The sequence below is a fragment of the Acanthopagrus latus genome, chromosome 13, assembly GCF_904848185.1.
Source record: "Acanthopagrus latus isolate v.2019 chromosome 13, fAcaLat1.1, whole genome shotgun sequence".
Lineage (NCBI taxonomy): Eukaryota > Metazoa > Chordata > Actinopteri > Spariformes > Sparidae > Acanthopagrus > Acanthopagrus latus.
Genome location: NC_051051.1, coordinates 25,450,215 through 25,464,525, shown reverse-complemented (window position 1 = coordinate 25,464,525; position 14,311 = coordinate 25,450,215). Strand labels below are relative to the sequence as shown.

Here is a 14,311-nt window from a genome sequence, read left to right as displayed (position 1 = left end):
TGAGACGGCACAAAGTCGTATGAAATCTTCGTCTGCCTTTGTGTGAGGAAGACGCTCGACCTTGAAGCATTTTCTGCTCGCCATCGGCGTCGTTGAAGTGACAGAGATAGAGCTGTCGCGTGAGGAAAGATTGATAAGTGAGGGTCAAGTCGGCATAACGGACGTGTGATTGATGGGGAAGCTGCTTTCATCCTTTACTGCTGGATGGAGAAACAGAAGCGAAAGGGCTCCTACAACAAACATTTAAATTGGACTGCAGATAATATCAGTTGTTTCAGAAATATCTGCTGGCTCGACACAGGAGACTGATACTGAAGCTGAGACGAATATTTTCTGCAGTGTATCAGTGGCTTCGAGGTGAGCCGCCGCTCACTGAAGATTGGCTAATGAGCAGTGCAAGCGAAGCCCATTTTCCAGGCCTCCAGCAGCTCAGAAACACAGATCAAACGCTCTCTCTCTGCAGCCGTCGTGAGCCGAAGAAAGCGAGGAGCGCCGCTTAATCTGGGGTGGCACCGGTTCACTCGCCTGATAACACGGGCGAACAAGAGAGGAGGCACGACCCGGACTGAACCCTGCCGGGGCTCAGCGTGAGGGTCGGAGGGAGATCGTCAAATTAAAAATAAAGTTGTGGCTCCGCAGCAGATTTAAACGCGCTCATTTGTCTGTTTTAAAGGAGCTGATGTTTGACTTTTAGTAACAGGGCAGTTTGTGAAACAGCTGCTGCTGGAAGAACGACGGTCTGGACTTAAATAAATGTCGGCGTTCTTTATTCTTGTTCTGTGGAATAAAAAAAGCTTCATTAACAAAACTGACAAAAAAGCTGCGGGGCGTGTCTCTTCTCCTTCAGTGGGTTTTAATAGCACATCAGCCGCTTTAACGCCCAGAGACAAAGAAAGGCATCAAACCTCTACGGAAACCAATTTCACACATTTGCTCACTCAGGTGCCATCAGGACGGTGAGGCTGAGGACGTCAGCGGTATGTTGAAACCTGGATGAACCGAGGAACCTTAAAGACGAGGATGAGTCTGTACGTCGCTGACTCTCACCTTGGTGCGATGGAGAAACACAGGAAATCACAACATATCTACACCGTGTGACTTCTGATGAAGAAGTGACGGGACACTACTAGAGGACGACATCTTGGGAACATTTCTCACCATCTTCTGACATTTTATAGACCGATCAAGAAGGTAATCATCAAAATCAACAGTCAAAGGATGTTAAATTTGAATTTATAGACCCTGAAAATTATTCTGATCAGCCTGATGAAATGTGCACCAAGTGGTAGTTTTATGGATCAGATTTACAGAGAGCAGTGACGAGGACGTGAGCTCACTGTCATCAGTCTGCTGCAGCTCCTGGCTGCTGTGGACAGGAAATTAAACAGTTACAAACTCCATACGTCTCTTTTTAATTCTGTGCAACCCCCGCTGTCCTTCATTCCCCCCGTGAATGCGCTCTGTAAGTCGAAATGTTTGCAGTTTAGATGAAAAGGATTCAGTCCAGTGAAGCTCGGCCTGAGGGAGAAGATGACTTCCTGCTTTCATTTAGAATAAAATGTTGTTTTTTAAAAAAAAAAAATCAAACGCTGTCAAACTCAGATTAAAAGTCTCACTCTTCTCTTGTTGCCTGAAACCAGCTTCTGATCCTCTGAAGACTTTAACAGCTGTGTTTCTCACTTTCTTATTGTCGACTTCTCAGCTGGACGACATTGTGTTATTTGTGATACATTTGCATCTGAAGCACAGCAGGTGAGGGAAGACTAGAAAAGGGACAATGCAACAAACATGAGCATCGACCTGTTGAACCATCAACTCCATCGTTCATGATCATTAAATCACTAAGGAAACAATCTTAATAGTTTGAAATGTTTCTTTAAACTCTTAGAAAAGTGAAAAAAATCATGCCAATAACTTTTTTCCCAGCCGATGTTTGTTATTTTGAAGGATATTTTACGTGGTTGTCCACTGCGGTCGACAGCACAAAGGTAAATCCTGTTATTATCAGAAAACCAGACAGGGATGAGAGACATTATTATTTGTATTTTTGTATATTTATACCTGTCTGGTTCTCTGAAAATAAGAGAATTCAACAGTTGTTATATTCCAGTAATTCTGTGCTGCTCGTCTTCCCTCTGCCATTTTGAATCTATGATGGCAGATCTCAAAATGACCGAGAGATACAAAGAAAATCATCAGCTGCAGCCGAGGACGAGGCTTTGTGGAGTCCGTCTGTGTTGCTGGCTGGGACATGCTACTCCATCCTAAACTGCTCGGCGGTTGGATGGTTTTGTTCATGAGCACTTCTGAAGATCTGAGACATGCTCTGGAGATTTTCTGTCGGTTAAAGATTAAATATTTCATGTTTGCGTGATGGAAATGGTGCATTGATAAAAGCAAAGTGCAACAAAGCACTGAATACTTTTTCTTGATTAACCATCTCAGATAATGTGCATACCATTAATGGAAGTAACATAAAGTGCATCTGTGCTGTTAGAAGTTGCACTACAGCTGTTTGGAAACCTGTAAAGGAAACTCAGGGGAGCTGCAGTTGTCTTCCGTGTCTGCATTAAAAGTTTCTTGTTCACTACGTAGAGTTTGTGTTAGTCTTTCTGGTCAGTGAGGATCCAATGACTACTGCAATCCGTTTGAGCAAACGCCTTTTTATTTTGGCATCTTTGAAAACTACTCCATGAACGGCAGTTTCAGACTGAGGAATGAGGAAAAGATGTGAATGTTCAGGATGGATGTTGACCTCAGGGTGTCAAACCAGGAGAGGAAGTACAGAGCGTGAACACAGCGCTGCGTTACAGGAAGTCACCCGCTCGGCGATCAGCAACATAATCCATCGCAATCAAATCACCCGTGGATTGTTTAGACTGCGAGACTTTTACAGATTTGATCTTTATCTCTGAATAACAATCATGTCTTACTTGTGAAATCAGTGAAAATGTTCCATATATCCAACAGCAAAGTTGATTTTTTCACAACTTCATGTCTGATTGATAATATTTTCCATGATCTGATGATTCTGATTGGATCTGATTGATTTCTTTGTGGATTTGTGTTGCGTGTTTCTGTGTGAATCCAATCATAAACCCCACCGCATCATTTCCTTCTCTGCTTTATTTCCTTTATATCTTCTGGTTTCTGTGTTTTGTTTCTCTGAGAAACCGTTCAGCACGTTCTGTGGAGCAGATGAACCAAACAAAAGCTCACTCATAGTAGCACAAATTTACACACAGCACACTTGGGGAGAGAGAGAGAGAGAGAGAATGCAAAGACCTCGAGCCCAACAGAACTACAGCGGCGGAACATAAAGAAAAAGCAAGGTGAGTGTCTGTGAGGAACATCTGAGAGAGGCGGGTACAGGAAGGAGAAGGCATAAAAAACAAAACCTGCTTGTTCTCCACAGGCCAACATCGTATACATTGCTGTACATGCTAACTCAATGAATATCCTTTTACATTATTTTTTTTTGCCCTTTTAGTATAAAAACACAGACTGATGTACATTAAAAAAAACGGTTTTCCCTTTTGCAAAACAGCTCGGTTCCTCTTTCGTCGGCGTGAATCATCTGAGGTGCGCCGACGGGCCGGTTATGTGTACATTATTTACATATACAACCGTATAAAAATTTGTATTTCTCTCGTGTACACGTATTCAAAAAACAGATACATCAGATAGGTTCAATTTTGTTGTGAAATGTTTCTCAGAGTCCTTTAATATACAGCGACAGAGAAGCTGAGACAGAGAGGAGGTTGGCACACCTGACTCCTGAAAAAGGATGCGACACTTTAAAACAACAGAGAATAAAAAATAAAGGCTGTGCGCTACTATGAGTGTGTTCGGGAGTTCTCACAGAACACTCGGCCAAAAGATCTCGTTCCTCCTGGATATTATCAGACAAGATCTTCAACTCTTTACACGGCAAGTTATTGAATCTTAAAGATTCAATAAAAGAGTCTCCACAGAACAATCTGTTGCAATCTACTTGTGTTAATCCCTTTTTTTATCGGCGATATATGAGCGTGACAAAAAGGAACTTTATTCATCTCTACTGACGGTCTGTACAAGTCTGTGGATGATCTGCTCAGAGGTGTTCAATGATGCTTGACTGTATTTCTTTGTGAGGGAGTCGGGACGGGTTTTATGTAGAGCGACGGTCTCTAAAGTTACTTTAGAAATGAAGGCTGGACTGACGTCCAGCACAACACAGCAGATCCACAGAGCCAAAATTACTCACCAAGTAACTGACAACAGGCATCAGTATACTCGTTACAAGCTAGCTAGATGTACTGTAGCTAATTAGCTTAATTAGCCGTGGAGCTAAATGAGTGGCTCTACTCTTCAGATCAGGGGGGCAGCCACCAACGGGCAACAGTACTCAGGACTGCAATGTTTATCGCTCTCTAGAATATCTGGCATGGACATGGTGGTAAAACACATGCAGAGCTGATGAGGAAACACGGTGGGCGGAGCCTGCTCAGGCCTGTGAGAGCAGACCAATCAGAGCAGACTGGGCTTTTTGGGTGGGGCGCCTTGAAACAGGAGCTACAACAGAGCGGACAGCGGGTGAATAGAAAACCTATGTGTTTTGTCTTCACACACCCAAACTGAACCTGTTAAGTGTGTATAGACATGATGATCTTCTGTGGCAACATCTTGTAGAAACTAGGTGCCTTTGGCCGAGTGGTTTGTGATACCCAGTGGAAATCAGACCCATCAGTGGCGTAACCTGCCTGTTAAACTCCACAGGATCACATGTTCATCACTTCAAACATCAACAGAAACACACATACATGTTTTCACACAGAGTATTTGATCATAAAAGCAAAGTAATGAGAATTTCAGCCCAAACTCTGGAGGCTAAAGTGGTAAATAAGCAAAGAAAAAAGAAAACGCCTCATCCTTGTGCAGAGTCAGGTGTTGACAGCAGGGGGGCGCTACAGGCGGACACGGCTGAAGGTCTTTGCATTCACACCAGGGGAGGTTTGTGGATGGGATGAAACTGAACTGAAATCAGAGATCATGTTACTCGTTGATGCCAAAGAAAGTCTGTGTGATGTGCTTCTTCTTGCCACAAGTGCATCGACATAAGGCACAGGCACAGTTCCCCTCTTTCAACAGAGCGGCTCGCAACAGTTTGTTTGTTTGTTTGTTTGTCCTTTTTTTTTTTAAAAAAATGTCCCAGTGCAAGAAACAGGTAGGGTGACCACCGCCGAGGTTCCAGCAGCTTACATCGAACATTTCTGACGAAGGTCCTGTAGAGGATGTTGACTTGTTTTATAATTTTCCTTGTTGTCAGGGCTGTCGGAGGAAACACGGACGGGATTATGCAGGCAAACACTTACAGTCTTCATGTGAAATTAAAACAGCCTTTACGATTAAAATCGAGAGATTTGTAATGTAAAGAAAGAAAAGAAGATCGAACAGAGCAGCGGTTGAGAGATAGATGTTTGTGCAAAACCTGGGCGACATCTCCACAGTAACACCTTCCAACATCAAAGTACAGTTAGCATTAAGCATCGGGAAGCTAATTTGAGTGACGTTTCTCTGAACATTTTGTGGACTAAATCAATGATGTACATTTAGATGTAGGGCTTGAACAAAGAAAGTGTAAAGTGTAGTTGGAATTTTAGCCACACGGTCGCTCTTAGGTCCAGATCACAAAGATACTAGTCGCTACAGGCTACAGCTTCAAGAACGCGTTGTTAAAAGCATGTGGGAGAAAACTGTGCGTGCAGCCGGGGGTTTAAATGTAATCAAAGGAAAAAGCAGTGCGACATCTTTCCATTTAAAACTGCTAGAAAAACAAAATGCTTGGAGCACGAGGGGAGTGCACACCAGCCGAACCGTACACTATGACATTTATCTTTAAGAAAAACATATTTTTTAGTTTTTACCATTTTTCTTCAAACTTATGTTCAAACTACAGGTATTACAGGATACCTCAAACTGCAAACATGATCAGTCATCACCATTTATATAATAAGTTGAAGGTTTCATGAAGGTTTTATATCTATAATTTGTTTTACAGAGCCTAGAAGCAGGACTTGAACGTGTCATTAGCCACAATAGCTGAGCCAATATGCTGGCTGGGAAAATTGTATTAATTTTGGAGTCCAGTGTCCAAGCGGCAAGTCTTCATGTCCCTTATCCCATTTTATAGATCCTGAGCCAGATTAGAATATTGGAATATTGTTTAGTTAAGATCTTATAGTAGGTCTGGATAACTTTGAAATATTGTATGACCAATGAGTGAAGTAGAAATGCTGTCTTCATCTCAGCTGCAGTAACAATTGTAGAGGGAAAAAAAGAGAAGATGAAGATGAAGAAGAAGAAGAGGACGGGAGATGGGGTTGTTGGGGTGGGGGGGTGTCGGGGGCTGTTGCCATGGGTGACCACCCTAGTGATTCTGGTACTGACTCGAGAGATAGAGAAGGAACAGATCAGCATATCTTCTCGTAAATCTCCTCTCGGTTTTTAGCAGTCGGCTCCGTTGAGCAGTGTGTGTGGTTGTTGTGTATGCATCTGTATGTGTGTTAGGGTCAGACCGATATATTACCAATACTGTCCTTTGATTAAATATTAGTATATCAGCCAGCTATAGTCCTATATTCCCAGTGCGATGGAGGTTGAAGTTCCTTTCTGACCTCTGTTGTATTAAAAAAGTTGTTAAAACCGACAATGCAACACATTTTTCTTCCCTTTATTTCTGTCATTCAGGTTAAAAGCCTCATAACTCCTCAAGTACTGTACGTATAAAGATCTCAGAGAGATGAGTGGAGAGTTTTTTTTAGAGTCCCATGACACTGTGGATGCTGTTTTCACAGGATTTAACACTCTGATATATATAAAATTAAGGGAGAAAATATTTTTTTTTAGCATTGAAATATTGGCAAAAATATCAGCTGACAGCAGCTTCACTCCAAAATTCTCAGTATTGGCTTGTTGAAACATATCGGTTGAGCCTAAATGTCAGTGTGTGTGTGTGTGTGTGTGTGTGTGTGTGTGTGTGTGTGTGCACAGTATCTATGATTGTATATATATATATATATCCATCAGCTCTGGCAGTCTTTGTATGTGTTGTTTGCTGTGAATCAGTCCGAGAGGCAGGCGATACGTTTACATCCGTCTGTTTTTTTGCCCGTCTGTCTGTCTGTCTGTCAGGATTATCCGTGTGTTTATTTATAATCATATGTTTCCAGTCCTAGAGGCAGACATTGTTGCTGATCTGGCAGGTGGATCCGGTGCCGGCCTGGGACAGGAAGAGCCTCCCGTTGGGGCAAACGCAAACCTCGTAGACAGTCTGCCTGGTCCCGGAGGACGAGGAGCTGGTGGAGGCCTTCCCCTCGGGCAGCCGCATCAGACGGATCCTCCGAGCGTCCAGAGAGATCTGGGACAGAGGGAGAGGAAACGGGTGAGACTGGGAAAACTGGTCACCAGTCAGTGTTTTACTTTAAATTGTTCCTTTTATACACAAAACACATGTAGAAAGAGAAGTTATGGTGCAGTTGCTGTTTAAAGGAAGAGACTGCACTGAGTAGAGTTTCTGGTTCGCTGATTGTAAATGAATGTGTTTGGACTGAAGCCGGCTGGACGGGACTCTTCTGTTGATGGTCTGGATGTTTGACATCTCAACCGTCACAAACTGCACAGCATGCCGGACCTCCACACAGTCATTCAGCCTGGAGGAGTTGCTTGTTTTCTTTCTTTTGGGGTTAAAAAAAACTCTCTTTTTGTCTTTTCATCTTTACCTCGGCTAACCTTCGCTGAATCACGCGTCTCTTCCCTCTAATTGCTTTCAAAGCAAATCTCTTCACCCGCTCTCCTTAGCCTAGCTTTTATTTTTCTTCCCAGGACTTCTACCTCATCACACAAACAGCGTCTGTGGCTCTCAACACCTTAACGCTGCACACCGTCGGTCGCACAGAATGTTAAGTAGGCGAGGTATTGAATATCTAGCAGCATCTATTCAATCTCTCTGACATCACATCTCGTGTATTAAAGATTCTTCCATTAATATTGCAGTGAACTCTCGAGGACATTCAGTGCACGGTGACAACAGATGAGCGAGTGCAGTGAATGATAAAGGTCATGTGTTGGATTTAAAGCACGCAGTGGGAACAATAATGCATGGAGGAGGGAGATTCACTGTAAAAGTCACCCAGAATGCACTTGGTATAGTTCAGTGGAAGCACCATTGTCACCTAAAGGTCATCAGTTTGAGTCCTTGAAGCAGGAGATGAGATGAAGGGTAAAAGTTAGTCTCTGAATGCCAGAATGCATTTTTAGATTAAAACCTCGACCCTGTGGACACACGTGACGACACATGATGCAACATGTGCTCACATGCGGCGACATACGGAGCACATGTGGAGATTTAAGTTTGGTTTTAACATGGGTTTTATGAGCGGTGTCACATGTAATCCCACAGGATTCAGATGAAATCCCACAGGTTTGTCATGGGAATTTGCATTTAACATATAATCCAACAGGTTTCACATGTAATCCCAGTGGTTTCACATGTGAATGTGATAAATGAAGATCTCTGCACGTTCATTAGACTGTAATACCAACTGGTTTCACATTTAATACCACTGTGTTTTAATATGTATCCCAGTGGATTTATAACATAATCCCATAGGATTATATGGAATCACATATTAAACCATGAAAATGCAAAACCATGTTTGTGCAGAATACATGCTCCACTTGTGCAAAGCACGTTTCACATTTCATGAGTGGAGACTGAACGAGCTGTGCACGGTCAGACATGTTCCAGACCAATCAGCAAATTATGGTGAGTGAGAAATAACAATACACGTTTGAATCTAAAAGACCGAATCTAAATCTAAAAGAAAAAATAAATAAATAAACACCTATTCAGCTAGAAAACAAGTAGACACGATAAAGTTCTCTGCTCTCTGTTCATTCCCTGGTCGTTCGTCTCGTCTCCTGAGGAATAAAAAGAGAACAAAACTCCAGAAAACTCCCTCTGCCACCTCCCAACAAACACAGAACCACTCATCCACTCATTTCACCCCCTCCAACCCCACATTGATTGAAAAAAAAAACAAAAAAAAAAAACCCTGTCTTTCTGGCTGTGCACGAACACGAGCCACTGCTGCATGAATCCCATCTCTCTGCCCTCTCCTCCTCCTCCTCCACTCCTCCTGGGACTCCTACATGCCTGATGTTTCGCTGGCCGAGGGGAGGAGGAGCTCTCCAGCCATAAAAAGGTAAAGGAGCCATTACCAGGCGCCTCGGGGAGGCATCACAACCAAATGACCTGGAACACTTTTTAAAGCAGTCTCAGTTGACTTCCTCAGACAGCTGCTGTTGAACAAATCTTTCACCACGAGGGGCAGACTGTGTGAAACGCTGCAAGACCCTGTGTGTAGCTCTGTGTGTGTGTGTGTGTGTGGATGATCTTCATGTGTGTGTCAAGCTGAGAGTGTGAAGGACAAAAACACACAGACTCGACAGGTAAAGGAAGACCAACTATCTTCTTTTTTTTTTTATATACAAATGAATAGATTTTAGATTCTTTTTAGATTTTTCATTTTGTCCCCAAACATCCTGAAGGTGCTGACACAAAGTAAAGCAGCATGTTCAAGCTAGTTTGTGCAAACAGTTCTCGGATTTTTGAGTTTTAGACTTTTTAGACTTAGACCTTTCACCGCTCAACCGATTTGAAGTCGGCTGATAACGATATAAACTAAAATTTACCTGGGATTAAGGAGAAATTCATGTAAGGGAAATATAGTGAAACAGACACAAACTGTCTCCAGCTTTGTGTTTGTGTGAGAGGGTGACATGGTGTGAACTGGATCGGTGCAGTACTTGCAACATTTGTTTGCTCCCTGCTAGTTTGAGTCATTTTATTTTGGCCTTACTCAGTCAGAGATTGAGTTTTGTGCTTCAACATATCATTAAGCAGTGAATATTGATTGCATAATGTGATGGATTCAGAATAATGTTACCATCAGGGTTTACATTGGCATCACTGTGGCACACGGCCACCTTGACAAAGGAAAAGGTTCTTCCAACACCTCACACACTCGTGAAGTGAAGTCATGTGTTTTAAGATTAAACAACAGTTCACTTGACGATCTGACAGCTGGACCGTACTGAACCCATCGTGGATTTAGTGGGAAGGCAGCTCAAAGTCTGTGAATGTGGAGATTAGGATTGAGTTTTATGCATCACAGCTGGGTTTGGGTAGGTGTAGTGATTTAGTGTGGCTGTGTGACGGTACATCACTGCTGCACACGGTCAGAAGGTTGTTTTTGGCGAGGCAAGACGGATTATTAGACTGGGAGAAATGTGCATGTACGATGGAGTGTGTGTTGTGTGACTTTAGGAGCCCACAGTGTTTCACTCTCTATACCAAGTGTGTGTGTGTGAGTCTATTTCTGTATCTGCCCGTGTGGTTTGTGGGTGTCTAATGACCAAAACCGCTCTGTAATTGCTCTGGCGGGTCCCGAGGAGAGAGAGTGTGTAAGACAAAGGTTTGACAAATGGACATTTGCAACACTAATGGAGTGTGAGAACGTGATTCTAATTATATGAATTGACCATCAGGAGTTCAACGGCCTCATTTTCGACCACACATCCGTGACAACTGCGGCAAAGATGTGGGCGTGGGCGTGGCTTCAGACCGCCGCCGTGGGGACTTTTAATTGGACTGAGCTGAATCCAAGGGCACCTTCCCTCCGACCGCCGCTCTCTGCTCGTCCGTCTCATATCAGCAGCCTGTCTTAATGTATGAAACTGTTTTTTTGTGGGAAACTTTTAAACACTTTCTTCTCCCTAATCCTCCCCCGCTGATTTTAACAGATCTGACATGACATGACTGGCGCAACGTAAGGTGGGAAATCCTTTTATCAGCGCAGCCGACCGTGATGAATGCGAGGACTGATGTGTGTAACGAATCGGGGGATGGTTGGAGGAATTTAGGAGAAGGGTGGAAAGGATGAAAGGAGGGAGGAAGCAGCAGCGTGAGGATGAGGAGTGGATGAGCGAGGAGGAGAGAAAAAAAAAAAGGATGGTGCATAACAAAGTTACAGACAGAAAGAGGCCAGAGGAAGGAGGAGGAGGAGGAGGAAATGAACGGACAGGAAACTGGAGAGGAGGAAAAGATGGATGGGAACGTTTTTAAAGAAGAACTGGCTGAGATGAGGAAAAAAGACAGAGACAAACAATCAACTTCTGTCCTCTATTTTTCCTGCTTCTCTGCGAGGCTCGAGCAGATTCTGGTGGACGGCCAGTATGTGGGAAATTGCCACCAGCCAATAAGCTAAATGCTGGTCCATGTTGGCTGAGGCAGCTGACTATTGTTTGGATTGTTTGCTAAAAATAAGTTTGGACGAGAGAAAATATTGAATTGAGATGGAGGCTCCATCAGCCAGGATGGCCGGAGGACAAGAAAAGTTAATTTTCTCAACTTGCCAGAACAGAGTGGGAGGACCGAAGTAACACGACAGCATTTAACTAAGATAATGAGTTCAGTGTGCGGACAAATGAAGGCGTCTCAGCTCTCTCTGTCATCAAATAAACAACCTAATGAAGGGTTTGTTTCAAACAATGTTGGCTGTATCTCAGTTCTTAACAGCAGCTCTGTTAATGACTCATTATCTTATAGTGTGATTACATCTGTGGAAATGTTCCGGACAGCAGCGAGATGCCGTTTAGCCAGCATTAGTTGGATTACTTTTTCTGAATTTTACTACTTAGACCGGTCAAAATATCGTCCATGGACAAAAAGTCCATTACTGACTACAAAACTTGATTTTTTAATTTCAAAAAATGCTCGTTAACAGACCACAGTGGCTGTATTTTTAACAGTCTAGTCGTCAGGATAAAATGTCAGCCAGTGAAGAGTGAGGGGCAAGTCTGTGTTTCCATATTAGACCTCGGGACAGAAAATGGCATTTTTTAACAAGCTCTTGGGAGATCTCCAGCCGCGACTCTTTCCAAACCCTAACCAAGCGCCTGAACAACAAACCAGATCACGAGCGCAGCCTCGTGCAAGAAGAACGTTGGAACTAAAGAAATATAAACTTGTCTGACATTGTTCTCGGTGATCGGGTTGAGTTTCAGGTTCTACCTCAGCTCTATCAACTGATTCTGGATCAACAGAACCTTGTTGTAAATTTTATAGTACCGGCTGTTGTTTCTACTCATTGTCATGGTCACAGGACTCGTCTTAGAGGATGAAACTTGTTAATAACTAAATATATTAAACAAAACAAAACAAAACAAAAAAAACACTTGGGCATGAGTACACCCAATACAAACTGTACACTGAGCTTTGTCTGTTATATCAAATTCACTTGTTTGTGTAAAGTTTTTATTATTTTTGGCCCCTTTGGCTTTCCTTTCCTATGACATTCACTCTGTATGTGTAACTACATGAAGTCCAGTAAGTAAAACTGGACTGGAACAGTTAAAAAAAAAAAAAAAAGACAGTTTGGAGAATGACAACTGTAAAATGATTACCCCAAACTGTGTGACTGACAGTTTAGTGATCCATCACACTAATTTCTGGAGATGTCTCGGTGTTCAGTACAATGAGATTATTCCCAAACTATAGACCCAAGTTATCAAAGTCAATAAAGCAGGTTGGTTGTCCTGTATTATCCTGCAGTTTATGCAGTTTGACACACCTCTCCGTCTTTGGACTCCAGTCGCAGCTCGTTCCTGCAGATGGCCTGGATGTCTCCGGCCTCTGCCAGGATCTGGATGCCTTTAGGAGCCTCCATCAGCAGGGAGCGAGTGGGAGACTCCAGCCTGGAAGCAGATAAAGGCAGAGCAGCTCCGTTAGTGATAAATATTTCTGCTTTATGTTTGGACGAGTAGGAAAACTAACGAAGCTGCAAACAAAAGATTGGAAAGATGTGAACACACCCACGGTTTGTTTATTCTTCCTTATGAACCTCGTTAGAAATCCTAATTTGTTCCTTATTCTCAAAAAATGTAATTGTCAAACAGACTAATTAAAATGTAACAAGGTCTTGAAAACAAAAGGCTCGATTGCGAAGGAGAATGTTTATTAGACGAGTTTAGCAATCTGTCATCCTGACAGTGAGAGCGCAGATTTTTATCACTTTCACCAATAACAACACAAACACTGTGCAGGTAATGAAAACCTGCACTGCTTTTCACCAACAGTTTGGAGATATGAAAAGACAAAGATTCAAAGCTGCGATCAGCACACTGTCTGATGCTTTCAGCTGCAGCAGAAACAGCGAGCTGTGCTGTGTCGTCTTGTGTTTGCTGAGTGAGTCACCTGCGTCTCTGCTCTCTCTGCAGGTGGATCATTAGTGTAACCTGGCGCACCTGAGGGCTATTTGAGTCTGGCTGCAGTGCAGTTCTCACTGGCTGTCTGACTCTCTGACTCTCTGCTGCTGCAGCTCCAGGTGTTCTCTCTTCTCCCTACAGGCACTCGTTTGGATGGGTTAATGTGTCCTTGGAGAACCTTTACGTTCCGTTCGGCACCACACACACACACGCACACACACACACACACACACACACACACACACACACACATGCACCCTTATAGCTCAAGTCCACAGGGGCATTGCACAGGCACAAACACTGGATGCACCTGATTGGACGAACGCCATGGGATTTCAAACCGGACCAACATGGTCTCCCGTTTGGAAACGTTCCCTTACATTACAAAAATAGCTCTGCAAATTGTCGACTCTTAGCCAAGCTGCAGTTGTGGAACGAGTCTTCAGTACTAACTCGACAATGTTCAGTTTTTCAGTAGTTTCCAAGAGGCATCGTGTCGTGTTGGATGCACCCAGAACTGTGATATCTGCAGTCTCCAGAAATGAATGTCTTCTTGACTACCAACAGTTTTGGGCAAAACAAAAGAAACTAAAAATAAATGAGCTGTCTGAAAACGTGGTCTGGAGAAGTTTGCAACAGGAACAGTTCACAATGTATTTATGCCGCCGAGTCGCCAGAATAAATAGTTTTGCATGTTTTACCTACATGTGTGAGCTGACGAGACCTGGAAGAATCAGTGGGCACATAATATTTTCTAACCGTAGGCAAGTGTTGTGTTGACCCGGAGGGTTAGTAAAAACTACTGTTGTCTTGTTTCCCCTTCAGGTCGCATCTTTTGTTTGTTGTGTTGTCCTTGGTTCAGCCTGAATTATGCTGGTTAATTTGCTTTGTTCACCTTTTTGTAGTGATCAATTATTTCACTTTAAATGTACCTCAGTGTTCAGTATTCTGTGAGGAGGGAGAGACCTTTTCACTTTTATGTTTCGTACCTGCACTCCTAGAC

The 14,311-nt window shown here is 43.1% G+C and overlaps 1 protein-coding gene across 3 annotated transcripts in view; it reads right to left on the bottom strand.

Moving 5' to 3' along the window:
• Positions 1-3,106: 3,106 nt before the first annotated feature.
• The window catches only part of sgcd (sarcoglycan, delta (dystrophin-associated glycoprotein)), a 281,116-nt gene continuing 269,911 nt past the window's right edge, over positions 3,107-14,311 (bottom strand). For all 3 annotated transcript variants that reach the window (XM_037120242.1, XM_037120240.1, XM_037120239.1), the window contains 2 exons: positions 12,675-12,798; positions 3,107-7,399 (listed from right to left, as the gene is read on the bottom strand). In XM_037120242.1, the coding sequence (XP_036976137.1) occupies positions 7,214-7,399; positions 12,675-12,798 (310 nt within the window). In that variant the 3' untranslated portion in view covers positions 3,107-7,213. The remainder of the gene's footprint in view (positions 7,400-12,674; positions 12,799-14,311) is intronic.